The sequence below is a fragment of the Neopsephotus bourkii genome, unplaced genomic scaffold, assembly GCF_033783945.1.
Source record: "Neopsephotus bourkii isolate Nb327-2 ecotype Australia unplaced genomic scaffold, CSIRO-AGI_Nbou_v1 NB_1589, whole genome shotgun sequence".
Lineage (NCBI taxonomy): Eukaryota > Metazoa > Chordata > Aves > Psittaciformes > Psittacidae > Neopsephotus > Neopsephotus bourkii.
In genome coordinates this window covers 4240921-4254762 of record NW_026902065.1, presented here as the reverse complement: position 1 = coordinate 4254762, position 13842 = coordinate 4240921, and the positions used below count along the sequence as shown (strand labels likewise).

Here is a 13842-nt window from a genome sequence, read left to right as displayed (position 1 = left end):
AAGAGGGAGAGCCGCCGCGCACCGGGAGGCGGCAGGGAACAAGCCCCGTCCCCACGGCAGGCCTACAGCTGTTCACTCCCGCAACGCGACACACGGCGGGGCAGCTTCTTGTCGCTTCTCTGCCACGATGGTTAACGACCCAGAGGGAGAAGGGAGCACCACTACCATTTCCATATGTCATAAATACATATATATATATCCAGCACGCACCCGCGGGCTCCCTGCCATGCAGCACCTCTGTCCCCGCCGACTCAGCTCGGCCGGAGCTGCCCGCAGGGAGGGAAAAAGGGAGGGGAAGCGGGACAGCCACGCCACGCCGGCGCAACGCCGTACTGACCTCCCCGAACTGCAGGGCGGAGACGATCATCAGGACGAGGCCCCCGAGGCAGAGGCAGGGCCCATACCTGTGCGACAGGCAGGTATAGGTCTGGCGCTGCAGGAGCTTTAGCAGCATGGCCCGCCGGCGGCCGCCACTACTGCCGCCGCCTCGCCCGGCGCGGCGCGGCCCGGCCCCCACCCCGGGCCCGCCTCGCCTCACCGCGCTGCGTGCGCCGGGGCGGGCAGGCAGGCAGGTCCCACCGCCCTCAGCGCCCGCCCCGCTTCCGGCAGCGCCGCGGCGCCACCTGGTGGCTGTCTTGAGGCAACTCCCGCCTCTGGGCTTCCCGCCTGAGGGGAGAGCGCGGGCGCACCTCAGGGAGCTGGGGGCTCCCGTCATGGCGCGGCGTGTGCCTCTATGTGGCTTCTCTGCGGTTTTCCTGTGCCTTCCCGAAGGGCTCCGTACCCGAAGGCAGTAAGGGGTCGGACTGGGAGGTTGTCAGTATTTTGGCTTCTCGGTCGCGGCGTGGAGCGCTCCAGGCGCAAGGCATCGAGGCCCCTCAGCAGCGCGGAGCCGCTGGAGAAAACCCTGTCCCTGCAGCTTTGTGGGAAATCCGGGTGAATAAATCCGGATCCAGGGCTGTGTCTGCAGCAGGTGGGCCACAAAACAGACCTACACACCTCCTGCTCTTTGCTGACATCGTTCTGCCGGGCATAGGGAGAGTGAGTCGATCCACGTGAGAATATGTGGCCAGGAATGAAGTCACACCAGTTTCACTTCATAATCGTACTTGTGATTCTTCCCATACGACCTACTGGCTGTTGAATAAAATGTAAGAGTTTTGACGTGTGATGTTGTAGATGATCTTAAAATTACTGACCCGCAAGACAGGGTTTCTGGACGTGTAAACACCTCTCCAGCTGTGGCCCGTAGAGCTGCACCGTCCTGCCATGCTTCCACGTATGCTGTGAAGCAAATTTATTTTTCCTAGCTAAGATGGATCCAGAGGACTCTTGGATATCATAGAGATACATCAGAACTACATGCTGAAATTTAATTTAAGCTTTCTCTGAGTGATTCAGTACAGAAATGAAGTGAGGGCACAGGTTCATGAAAGAGGAGCCACCAGGCTAGAATAAGGTCATTAATGAAGTTATAGAATTATCAGAGAAACCTAGAATGGGTTGGTTTGGATGGGATCTCTTAAAGCTCATCCAGTTGCAACCCCCTGCCATGGGCAGGGACACCTTCCACTAGACCAGGTTGCTCCAAGCCCCAACCAACTTGGCCTTGAACACTGCCAGGGATGGGGCACCCACAGCTTCTCTGGGCAGCCTGTGCCAGGGCCTCACCACCCTCATAGTAAAAAATTTCTTCCTAATAGCTAACGTAAATTTACCCTCTTTCAGTTCTGCAAGAACAGTTCCTGAGACAAAAACGTGGTAACATGAAACTAGTTAGAGGTTGCTACCTGACAGCACTGTCATGTCCTTAATCTGCATCGGTCTGGTTTCTGACATGAAGTTCAGCCAGCTACACAAAACACTGCTAGTATTGCTACTGTCAAAAGTTTCATCAAGCAGAGGCTCTTCTGGATACCAGAGCAAAAAAAATGTGGTGTCATAGACCCTTCATGGGGCCAGGGACAGTAGCACCTGTCTTTATAGTCCTTTATACCTGCATCAAAAGGTCTTCTTCTAAGTAGTTCTTAAATTCGCTGCAGTGACTTTTCTAAGTAACAAACATTGTCCTTATGTTCTTACTTTTCCCTCTATAAAGTAACAATTCCTGACTATTTCCAGAAGTTTGTCCTAGTATGTTTACATAGTTGTGGTGTAAGAGGGCTGCATCTCATTGTACTTCTCTAAGAAGTGTCCAAGAGTGCCTAGCTCTCTGGCACAGCACTCCCAGTCCACTGAGCCCTACTCCTATTTACCCTTTAAGTGTCACAGTGTTTTTCCTTCCTTAATGGGCCATGGGACAGGATGGTCCCAATTCAGTAGTGGCTATCTTCAGAGTCTCAGAGCCCACCACACAGTACTGTATTCCATCTCCTTACCGTGTGTTACCAGCATGAGGAAGAACTTCTTTACACTGAGGGTGGCAGAGCCCTGAAACTGGCTGCCCAGGGAGGTTGTGGTGTCTCCCTCTCTGGAGACATTCAAAACCCGCTGGACACATTCCTGTGTAAGCTGCTCTCTGTGGCTCTGTGTTGGCAGGGGGGTTGGACTGAATGATCTCCAGAGGTCCCTTTCAACCCTAATGTTTCTGTGATTCGGTGATTATACTTATTTGGCCCTTCATGATAACCCAGCCCTCAAGTGTCCATACGCAGAAGCCCCTAGCTGAGCTTGTATCACTTGTTGTATGCAATCAGCACCTTCCCCCGACATACACAGTCTTCTTCCTTCACATGTTCTCACCAATGTGCCAAAGTACTACCCTGGAGGAATATAATCTTCAGGTGTTTGCTGGTACTTCCCTCACCTGCACCTCCTGTTCAATCCCTATCCTGTTAACATTGAGCTATTATTACTGAATAGCAGCACTTTTTACCACTGCCTACAGCACTGTGCCTCCAGTACTAGTGACCCCTGGTATTTTGAGACAGCAGACTGAGGTTTTCATTGAGAACTGAGGTATGCATGTATGCAGGTTATGGAAACCAAGCCATTATTTCTGTACATATGCTCTATGTGCTATAATATGTATATTTCTGCATATATGCTGTATTTGAAAAGTACAGCATACATGCAGAAATGGACTACAATGTGCTGAAGATAAGAAACAGAAAAAAGTCAGGGAGAATTGAATGACTTCAAGGAGTGGATTAATAATTAGTGCAGAGTGGGGGGATACATTTATACAGACTAATAAATAATATAATGCCAACGTGATAAAGCCATTAAAATTCACATAATCTTTATATGATTCCATAAGGCATCAGCCAAAGTAGATATACACATGTATAAAGCTACTGTAAAAATCACGATGGGACTGTATTTGTTCCTGCTAATAGAATGCTCGTGTTCAATGAATAGATATTTAAACTGAAACAGATGCACCAAAAAGACAACCAGATCCTGCCATCTGAGAAAACACTGGAAGATTTTGGTTTCTTCACATCACAGGAGTGAAGATCAGATGTTTATTTAAACTAAATGCAATGTGGTCACCAGCTAAAACAACACAAAACAAAAAGGAGAGAAAAACAGGTTCTGGAATATATTTGAAATAGGAATAGCAGGAATATCTATCAAGCCTTGAGAAACAAATTCTCCTGTCTTCTGTCAAAAGCTTAGCCACAAGCTTAGCCAGCTTATGGCATGAGACAGGACTCTATATTCTAGATGTTCCCCTATATTCCCATTTTGCCCTGGGTTTATACACTGTTGCCATCTTCGGTCCATCAAAGGCTTAATTATTCCATCCAACACAGAAAGGCATGACAGAAAATGAATGAAAATATGGCCAATTTATCACACGCTATTAAAGTACGCATGGTAGGTGCAGGTTCAAATCCCTTTTGAGACAATCTGAATCCAAGTTGCGTGGATCGTTCTACATCCGTCACTAGAAATTCTTTCCAAGCTCAAAACCAGAAACCAGTTTAGGGACCTCGCATCATTTTGCAGCCAGCTTTGTGAGCATGTGTCTGAAATGGGTAGGGCTCAGGCCAAATTCTTCATTTTTACATTTTACCTAATGCATTTCTTAGGCAGCTGTCCTGGTGAATGTTTTGCTATTGTATCCAAGAACAGGATACTTAACTTTCTCTGTGCTCCCCAGTCACTGTACAGGCAGATGAACCCCCGTATTCTGCTAGGAGCAATAACTTCCACTAGATGTCAGGATATCTAAAAATTAGACGCTGCTATCATAATCCAGCTATACTTAAGGGCCTTGCCAAATCACTACTCATGTCAACTATTGGGATCTTGGAATAATCTACTTAGCTGTACTTGTATTTGTATTAACTTGAAGAAGCACGTAGCAGCACTTAAAGCAAAGGCATGTGTTCTGTGGAATATGAAGTAATCTAAACAAGCAGTCAAATAATTATAAACACTCTTTATCGTGGTCCTGATTTTCTGTAAGTTTCCTTCTTCAACATTCTCTAGCTCTTAGAGCTCAGAAAACTCTCTGAAACTGAGGTGTTTTTCTTGCTACAGTTAGGCCTTCTTTCTAAGAGGTAGAAGCTACTTTCAAAAGGACAGCAGTAACTATTTCTTTTAAGTTGGACTGGAGATCCTGTAAAGTTCAAAGGCTTGAGAAAAGCAGGAGTTGCTGCTACTGTTCTTCTTGTCTACCCTGGGAAAACAGCAATCACTCACACTGTTCCCTCCTTAGAAAAGCTGAATAATCTTTCACAATCTTTTGCATTCTAATTTGCTGGGGAGAACAGTAAGAGCTAAATATGTAATTACAATAATGTAATTATCTTTTTGTTAAGGCAGAAGACCAGAAAACACTCAACCTCACCTCCGAAGCTTTTCTGTTAGACAAGAATAATATTCACTGCACACTCATGGATCTTGCTCTAAAGCAAAGAAAATTAACATCCTCAGAGACTTCCAGTGTTCATCACTGTACGGTCTGTTTTGCAAACATGAATTAATCTTGTAGCACCCCTGTGAAGCAAATATTACCGAGGTCAAAGACAAAGATGAAATTCTGTATGTTTGCTGCCAGCTCCCACTTTAGGACTGATTTTCTGGAGCACAGGAACTAACTTTTAGCAGTCTGAAGGCTCAGCAGTTTGCTCTTAGGGACTCTGGTTGAATTTGTAAATGCTCAGGACTTCTGAGCATTCAGAAGTGTCTCAAGTCAGGCAAGCAAAAGTAAAGAACCTAAAGGTAATGACTTACCTGTGGAAAGTTTATTCAAAGCAATTTGGCTATCATCATAGAAGAGTCTTGCAGCAGAGGCATTGACAAATTTGTATCAGCTTATTGTAATTGTGCAGCCATAATTTCTATTCCTGTCCTATTCACAAGAAATCTTCTAAGAACTTTTGTAAAAAAACCTAGAAGTTCTTCTACACAGCTGTGAACAGGATTGCCCCATGCACTGAAGGATGGAGAGGAGAAAAAGCAGCCAATTATTGCACCACTCACTCTTGTAATGCAAATGCTCAGATGTATTAAGGTCCTCAAAAACTCCTATTAAAGTGTCTAAATTCCTACCAATTTTTGTGGCAATCTAGACACTTGCCTCAATGCCTGTTCCATAGTTACTTTTGTGTACCTGGTCTAAACAGTCTCTGTTCAGTAACACTTAAGAAAAAAAAAAACAACCAAATAAAAGCAGTTTTATTAGCATAAACATAACCACAGAATCAAAGAATCATAAAATCATAGAATGGTTAGATTGGAAAGAACTGTAAAGATAAATTTTTCCTAGGTTGTCAATACCTAGTATTAAAATCACATCTCTGTATCATGAAGAAATGGCAGTTTTGTCCTGTTCAGCAGAAAATGACTAGTAGTGAAGCTTTGCCAGCGTGGAATTCAGGGCAGGTTATGTGAGCTCCTGGTAAGAAGCATGTGAGTTGACAGTCCACAGTTAAAGCCATGTTGCCAGATCTTCACAACTAACATGACCTATAGCAGCTGTATTAAACTAGCTGAGTTGCAACATGACATTTTAGCAGCTGAGCGCACTTGCTGACCCAACAACAAGGATATACAGTCCCTCTCTGCAGCTCTGGCCTATTTCTTCCCTACAAAAGCTCTTCAGAGGTTTCTCTGCTACACTTGCATGCTTATGAACTATATTAACATACTGTTAAGGAACAGCTCCTCTAAGAACTTACGCAACTTCTGTGCACCTAGGAGCCAAAGAGGACTCTGGGGAAGGCTAGATCTTAAACAGCACTCAAACCAGGCTGGTATGCTTGTCAGTATTTTGAAGAGCTGCATTAGCATTTTTTATGGAAAGAAAATTGAAAAAATAGGTCCTTTTAGGACTTCCCACCCCTCCACCTTCAAAAAAGCTATGTCTGAACATTAATATCAATATCAATGTGTCTGAAATTTAAGGAAGTAGACTTGGGCATATTGGAATGGGTAGCTCATTACAGCCCAGTGAACTTGGTAGTACCACTATCTATTAAATGCAATAATTAAATCACATTAGTCATTCAGAACATAAATGAGTTAAAACCAGTGAATGAGCAGTGTTCTATCCTTCAAGAAAATCATCTCATTTTGACTCATTTATAGGGATCTTAGCCTTCGATAACATTCAGTCCCACTGACATTACCTCTAAAACACAGAATAAATGTAACTCATCAGTTTCTTAGATATTATGTTAAACCCTGGTGCTATGTCTTGTAATGTATTATCTCTAAATCAATCTGAAGTAATTTTAGCCTTGTGAGCATCAACCACCTCTGTAGGAAGCCTGTTCCAGGGTTTGACCATCCTCTTGGTAAAGAAACTCTTACTAATATCCAGTGTGAACCCCCCTGATGTAGCTTTGAACTATTCCCATGTGTCCTGTCACTGGGTACCAGGGAGAAGAGCTCAGCACCTCCCTCTCTGCTTCCCCTCCACAGGAAGTTGTAGAGAGAGCACCTCAGTCACCCCTTAGTCTCCTTTTCTCCAAACTGTACAAACTGAATGGCCTCAGCCATTCCTCACAGGACATGCTCTCCAGCCATTTCACCAGTTTTGTTGCCTTCCTCTGAAAGTGTTCAGGGACCTTAACATCCTTCTTTAATTATGGAGCCCAGAACTGCACACTGTACTCATGGTGAGGCCACACCAACAGCAAACATAGCACGACAATCACCTCTGTTGTCCAACTGGTTATTCTGTGTCTGATGCACCCCAGGGTGCAGTTTGCGATTTGCCCTCTGGGCTGCCAAGGAACACTTGACTTCTACTGAGTCCGCTGTCAACCAGTACCCCTAGATCCCTTTCTACAGGGCTGCTTTCCAGCCACTCCTCTCCAAATTTGTCATTGTGCCAGGTATTGCTCTGTCCCAAGTGCAGAGTCTAGATTTTTTGTTGTTTTGGTTTGGTTTGGTTTGGTTTGTTTGGGGCTTTTTTCATAGCATGTCCTTGCTTTTTAAAGGGATATGCTTGTAGCAGCAGGCAACAACAATTTAAATAATTGTGGCCTTCAGACCAAATCATATCTGGATGTCTGTTTCCAAAGTTTGTAACGGGGTGGATGAAAGAGCCTGGAAAGTCTCCCAGAGCCATTGTTTAATATATATAGAAAAATGTATGCTAAAATTAATATTATATAGATATGCTCGTATTTTTAAAATATTAAAATTCATCATGATTTTGGAAAAAAACAGTTAGAATTCATGATCCTTGATATTCAACTGTCAGAGCAGAACAGAATAAAATAGAACAGAAAGTCTGGTTCTCTGAAATATTTGATTATTCTTAAGAGTAAAAAGCTATTTTGTATTTTAACACTAGAACCAAAAGGTCTTCAGTATGTTGATGTCACTGTTACATAATAGTGCTGGAATTTATGTTTCTTTTGTTTCTCCTACCAAGTTTTGGTAGCATAGAGAACAGAGTGTATTGATTTGATGGTTAGAATAGCCAGGGTAGTCTTTTAAATCCGATCAGCAGCGCAATTTGAAGGAAAAAGAATGGAAGTGTCTTTAGTGATGAACAGTGGTCAAGAAGATTTTGTGGCTGTATCACATGTTACATACTTTTTACATGACAGTAGCAAGATGGAGACTCAGAACATCAGAAGAGTTTTTAATATGGTTACGTAGCTCTCAATCACCTGATATGGATGACAGTATCAGACAGGAAGATGAAATAGATAAAGGTTCTTTTTAGGACGAGCAATTTCCTTTGTTGCTTGGAAATACACTTTCTATGTTTGAAAAAGCCTAAAAGAGTAGAGTGGAAATAATTACTACAAGATCTTTTTGGAAAGCCTGTTCATGTTCTTCATGAATAGGCTTTCCTATTTTATTTCAGAGCATGACAAGAATTAATCATGAGTTCTTTATTTGCATGTATCCTACACCTACAGTGACTTACTCTGTTATCCCCAGAACAAAAAGACTTTGAATTCTTGCTCCGTGAGCCTCCAAGGAACAATCTAAATCCCCCTGGGCCCATGCAGGATGAAGGACCAAGGGAGTTTTGTCCAGCACAGCAGTAGCAGGTGGCCCTATGAGATAGAGCAACCCACTCAGGTGAGCTCTAATGGACTGTCTTTGGGCACCGCTGCCTATGGCACCACTACCCACCTCCCACTGAACCCTGCAACAATGTACAACTTGAACACTGGAAAACCTGATGCCTCTATCTGCCACTACCATTCATGAGTGTGGAAAAGCTGGTACAGACAAGACCCAGACATAATTCATGAACTTTTCTCTGGGACTTCCAGATTTGTATCAGCTTTTCCTCCATCCAAAGTTCCTCACCCAAATAAGAAGCAGTGATGCTCTTCTCCCACAGTTTATCACAGTGCTTACGGCCACATGAGTACTTGCTTATGTTTCATAATACTGATTTCACTGCACTTTTACTGCACAAGAAAAATCTGTCTGTCTTTATTTCATATTATTTGCAGTCTTAGCAGAGTTCCTACACAGCACAAATCTTTGATATAGAACTATGAAGAACATTGGCAAAGGCCAAGGAAGGATGGAAAACTGAAAAGATGAAATCGGACAAAATGTTTAGTTAGATTTTGTAAAGTTGCATTTTACTAATTCAGTCTTTGTCACATTTGTATCAGCTTGAAACCAGCAATACCAACATGAAGAGATTTCATAATACTACCCTGAAGCACATGAAACTGCTGTCTGTGATCTTAAGACCTTGGTGTCAGCTATGATCTGACACAAAAGAAGGAAGTTCATGAAAGGAGCAAACAGTAATGCAGCCAGAAATGTGCAGAACATGGTATAAACAGGAAGAAATTGTTGAATGCCCTATATTCAGCTGTATGCTGCGGTAAAGGCAGACAAACCAACATCTGTACATTTTTATAGCAAAACTAGTTTAATATATGAAAATAAGGAACTGATTTTTCAGCAGTGGGTACTTTCCATTTCCAGAAGATTTTATGTTGGACATAACATGTCATTAGGCTCTTCTGATGTTGAGAAAAAGACATTTTTAATAGCTTTTCTTAGGATTGATCAAATTTTCTGTTTAGACTCTGATTCCTTTAATCACTTTGCATCTTAATTGGACTCAAGTTCATGAGTTTTGTTACTTCATTTTCCTCTTCAGAAAGCAACTTAGCATAAGTTACTGTGTTCCACTAAGAAAGCTTCAGAAGTATTTCTTTCAAATGGCAAGGCCACAGAGAGCTACAATTTTGCCTTGAATTATTTCCTTTTCCCTAAAAATGTGCTTTTCTAAAAATCTACTGCCAAAATTATTAAAATACTAGAGCCAAATTCTCTTACTAGCTGCCTCAGTGTGTTGACTACCTCACTTAGAGTGAGGGAGTGCATGCCACTACAGAATGGTTCATCTGCAACTGAACAGTTTCTTTCTTGCTCATTATAGCCCAGATCAGTCTACAGCTATAAGCATTCTGGAAACAAATATTTCTCCAACTAAACACTTCCTTCTGAAAAACATAATCTGAAAAGAAAGTGAAAACAGAGAGCACAGGAGTTAAAAATACACATTTTGAGAGCTAATATTCTCTAGGAATTCTGCAAAAAACTGACATCTCAGCATTATTGGGAGATACTGATCCAAATCTGTCCCACACCACAGGAAACTTCTATCCTTTTTTCTGGAGAGAAACTACTCAAATTCAACCTGTCAGTTACCTCTCTTCATTCTTACGGGACTTGTCAATATTTTTGACTTACCAGCTCTTTTTGACAGCTGCGACATCTATATTTTGGTTGGACATTTGGTTAGATACTATAATCTAGCTAACTATAGAGGTAAACAAATCAAGTCGAGCAAAATAAACCATCTTTTCACTTCAGCAGTAACACAAGTAAATCACATTACTTGACAGAAGTATTAATGTAACACCGTGAATGCCTCACAGCATAAGACTTCAAAGACACTGTAAGCTGTTATTACTGCCATTCTGAACTTCATGTCAGAAGTGAGAATAGCTTACATGTGCTTTAGTTACTGAGAGAAGGTTATAGATATTCCGCATGTAACTAAAGAGGAAGGGAAGAGATACCACAAGCCAACTTGAACCCTTCACACAGTAATCTGCAGAAATTACAGGTAATGTGTTTGATTCTTCCAGTAAACATCCTTCTGGCACAACGTGTGCTGGCAACTGTTTCCTTCTTTGCAGCCAATACCATCTTTACCACAGCAGTTCCCAACAGCTGCACAGCTGTCACACCTTCCTTTCCTGATTTTACCACATGCTGCTTTACTCTACAAGAAACAAATTCTTCCTCTTCTCTCTCAGTTTATTCCCTGGGAAAATTTAGTTCCGCTTATGAGCAATCTGTGAATTCCAAAGGGTATGTCATTATAGTGGAGCCCCTTGGATACCCAGGTCTGGTTACATATAATTAAATCCAGCTCCTTGTCCTGTCGCTACAGAGCTTGGTAAAATAATGTCCCTATGTGTTTCTTATAAGCCCCCTTTAAGCATTAAAAAGTTGCAATATGTTTTGAGATGTTTGCAGACCCTTCTCTTCTTCAGGCTGAACAAGCCCAGCTCTCTCAGCCTATCTTCGTAGAAGAGGTTCTCCAGCCTTCTGAGCATCTTCACTAACCTCCCCTGGGCTCGCTCCAATATGCCCATGTCTTTCTTATACAGAGGTGCCCAGAGCTGGATACAGTACTCCAGGCGGGGTCTCACAAGATAGGAGTAGAGGAGGAGAATCACCTCCCTTGACCTGCTGGTCACACTCCTTTTGATGCAGCCCAACTGGGACAGGAAACTGGGTTTCCTGGGCTGCAAGTGCACATTGCCAGCTCATATCTAATTTTCCATCTACAAAAATCCAGTGAAGCCACAATAAAGTTCACAGTTATTTTATACTTTTATACCACAAGTATTTCAGTATGATTTAGCTAAAGCACAATAAATAAAAATATATAGATCTTTGAAATATCACAGTAATGTTCTCAAATCCAGTAAATAAAATGAAGCCCTCCCAAGTCTGTCAGCAACCTGAGTTTATTACTCCTTGCAGCTCCTAATCTTTTGAAGAACAGCATACAACGCTGCTGGCAAAAACAAATTCAAGATCACTGCCCAAATTATATGTTGTTACTGACTACCTCCTACAATAAGAGTATAAAGAAACATCACGTGAGCTGTAATAAATGTTTACATAGCAACAAAGTGCCTTTGCTAGTGATTGCCAAAGGTAAGTAACCACCAGCTTGAGCCAAAGACGCGTCTTTTTCTTTTGCTCAAAAAAATGTCCAAGCACTGCAAAAGGTCATGTGAGGAATTTAAATACTCAACCCTCACTTAAGATTGAGTTATTTACTATTCACAAAAACTATATTTAGTATAATGGGATTTTAGAGAACTCTGCACGAAACATTTTTCCAACAATGTGACTTAGATGTCAATGCAGTAAAATAAAGTTTGTCCTATTCTCTTTCTACAAGGAACCAAAACAGAATACTGTGTTACTGACACACAGATGCCAAATTCTATTTCTATAGTGACCATGAATGAATTTCTGCAGTCCATTTGTTTACCAAAGAGACCAGATATAGTTCCTCTATAGTATTTATTTCTTTCAATTTTCACTTTCAAGAGAAAAAAACAAAGATAACTTGCTATCAAGGGGTAATTAAACAGAATGTTTTAAATCAGCATATATTGGCAGCTGAAATATTACCTTAATTCAATTAATTTTGCATCTTTAACTTAAAAAGAAATAAACCCTTCCTATCAGCCAGAAATTCCTGCTACACAAAACTACTAGAGGACAGATTACCTATTAAAAGATGAAGTATGAATTTGCAGGGAAGTTTATTGTTTTGATTGGGGGGGGGAGGGATTTTTTTCCCCAAACCCTTGCTTTTCCCACACCTGAAATACCTCCCTTTCAGAGCAGTACCAAAGTACTGGCCACTATAACAAGGGATGGGCTTTTTTGCCTTTTATGTTTTTTTAAGTGTTCAATTGTAAACATTGAATCAGTGAACTATTAGACTCAAGTTATATATTAAGAACGTGAACAACATGCTATTGCTCAAACACGGTGTGTACAGTACCTCCAGCCTTAGCAGTAGAATAATCTGTGTGATTACTTTTTTTGTAACCAGAATACAGTGTTCCAAGTCCTTTTATTAAATTTCTATCTCTTTTTATAGAATCATAGAAACAAAGAATGGTTTGGATTGGAAGGGAGCTTAAAAGAGCATCTAATTCCAATCTGCTGGCACAGGCAGGAACACCTTCCACTAGACCAAGTTGCTCACAGCCCCAACCAACTTGTCCTTGAACACTGACAGGGATGGGGCAGCCACAGCTTCTCTGAGCAACCTGTGCCAGTGTCTCACCACCCTTTTAATGAAGATTTTTTTCCCAATATCTAATCTAAAACTACTCTCTTTGAGCTTAAAGCCATTTCTCCTCGATCTGTCACTACAGGCCTTTGTAAAAAGTCTCTCTACAGATTTCTTGTAGGCCCCCTTTAGATACTAGAAGCTGCTATAAGGTCTCTCTGGAGCCTTCTGTTCTCCAGGCTGAACAACCCCAACTTTCTCAGCCTGTCTTCATAGGAGGTGCTCCAGCACCCTGACCATGTTTGTGGCCTTCATCTGAACTAGCTTGAGCAGGTCCACGTCCCTCTTGTGTTGGGGACACCAGAGCTGAATGCAGCTGCCTCATGAGAGAGGGGTAGAGGTATTATTCCTCACATCTTAAAGGGCATGCAAAGTACTCACCCAACTTACTACACTTCCACCACAGGGACTGTATACTCATGGTAGCAAAACAAGACTCACAGTAAGTTTTCAAGGAAACAAGGGAAAAAGGCAGAGTATGCACATATTTGTTTCAGAAGGGTGTCCATGCATTTGAATGTTAGCTTGGAAGGCAGATAAGTATGAATAGTCAAAGGAAATAATAGAAACAACCCTGACATGACTACAGGTTAAACCAAAGCAAAAATGCTGAACGCAGCATGGTTTTGAATTAAACTGAGGTTTCCCTCTGAGCGTGTGAAAACTTGAATCCCCCATAAGACCTGTAAATAAAGGGTGAGATTATGTGTTTGAAATGCAAGCCCAAATTTTGTACCATGTGGGACTCCACAACGAGACCTTCAGACCCCAGGGTTTCTGAAGTACTTCGCACCTCCTGTGCCCCCAGGAGCAGAGGCTGTGCCTCAGGTAGCCGGGCTCGCTGCCCCGCCGGCACCTCAGCGAGCATAAGCTGCGATAGCCCGCAGCGATAAACGCAAGCACCGGGCTGCGTTTTTAGCCCTTCTTTGAAAGATGAGTGTGAACGCACCAGCCGCCGGGGACTCCGCCGAGCGCTTCCCGACCGGGTGTGTGCAGCCCCGAGAGCCGGCAAGGATCGAGCCCGCCGGGGGGCCAGGCCCGCGGCTGCGGGG

General features: G+C 42.6%; 1 protein-coding gene and 1 long non-coding RNA gene across 3 annotated transcripts in view; both read right to left on the bottom strand.

Moving 5' to 3' along the window:
• The window catches only part of GNPTAB (N-acetylglucosamine-1-phosphate transferase subunits alpha and beta), a 42878-nt gene extending 42371 nt beyond the window's left edge, over window positions 1-507 (bottom strand). For both annotated transcript variants that reach the window (XM_061371915.1, XM_061371914.1), the window contains exon 1: window positions 338-507. In XM_061371915.1, coding sequence (XP_061227899.1) covers window positions 338-454 — 117 coding nt within the window. In that variant the 5' untranslated portion in view covers window positions 455-507. The remainder of the gene's footprint in view (window positions 1-337) is intronic.
• The window catches only part of LOC133222333 (uncharacterized), a 237437-nt gene extending 235739 nt beyond the window's left edge, over window positions 1-1698 (bottom strand). The window contains exon 1 of the long non-coding RNA XR_009728274.1: window positions 1542-1698. This is a non-coding gene — a long non-coding RNA (uncharacterized LOC133222333). The remainder of the gene's footprint in view (window positions 1-1541) is intronic.
• Between the last annotated feature and the right edge of the window lie 12144 nt (window positions 1699-13842).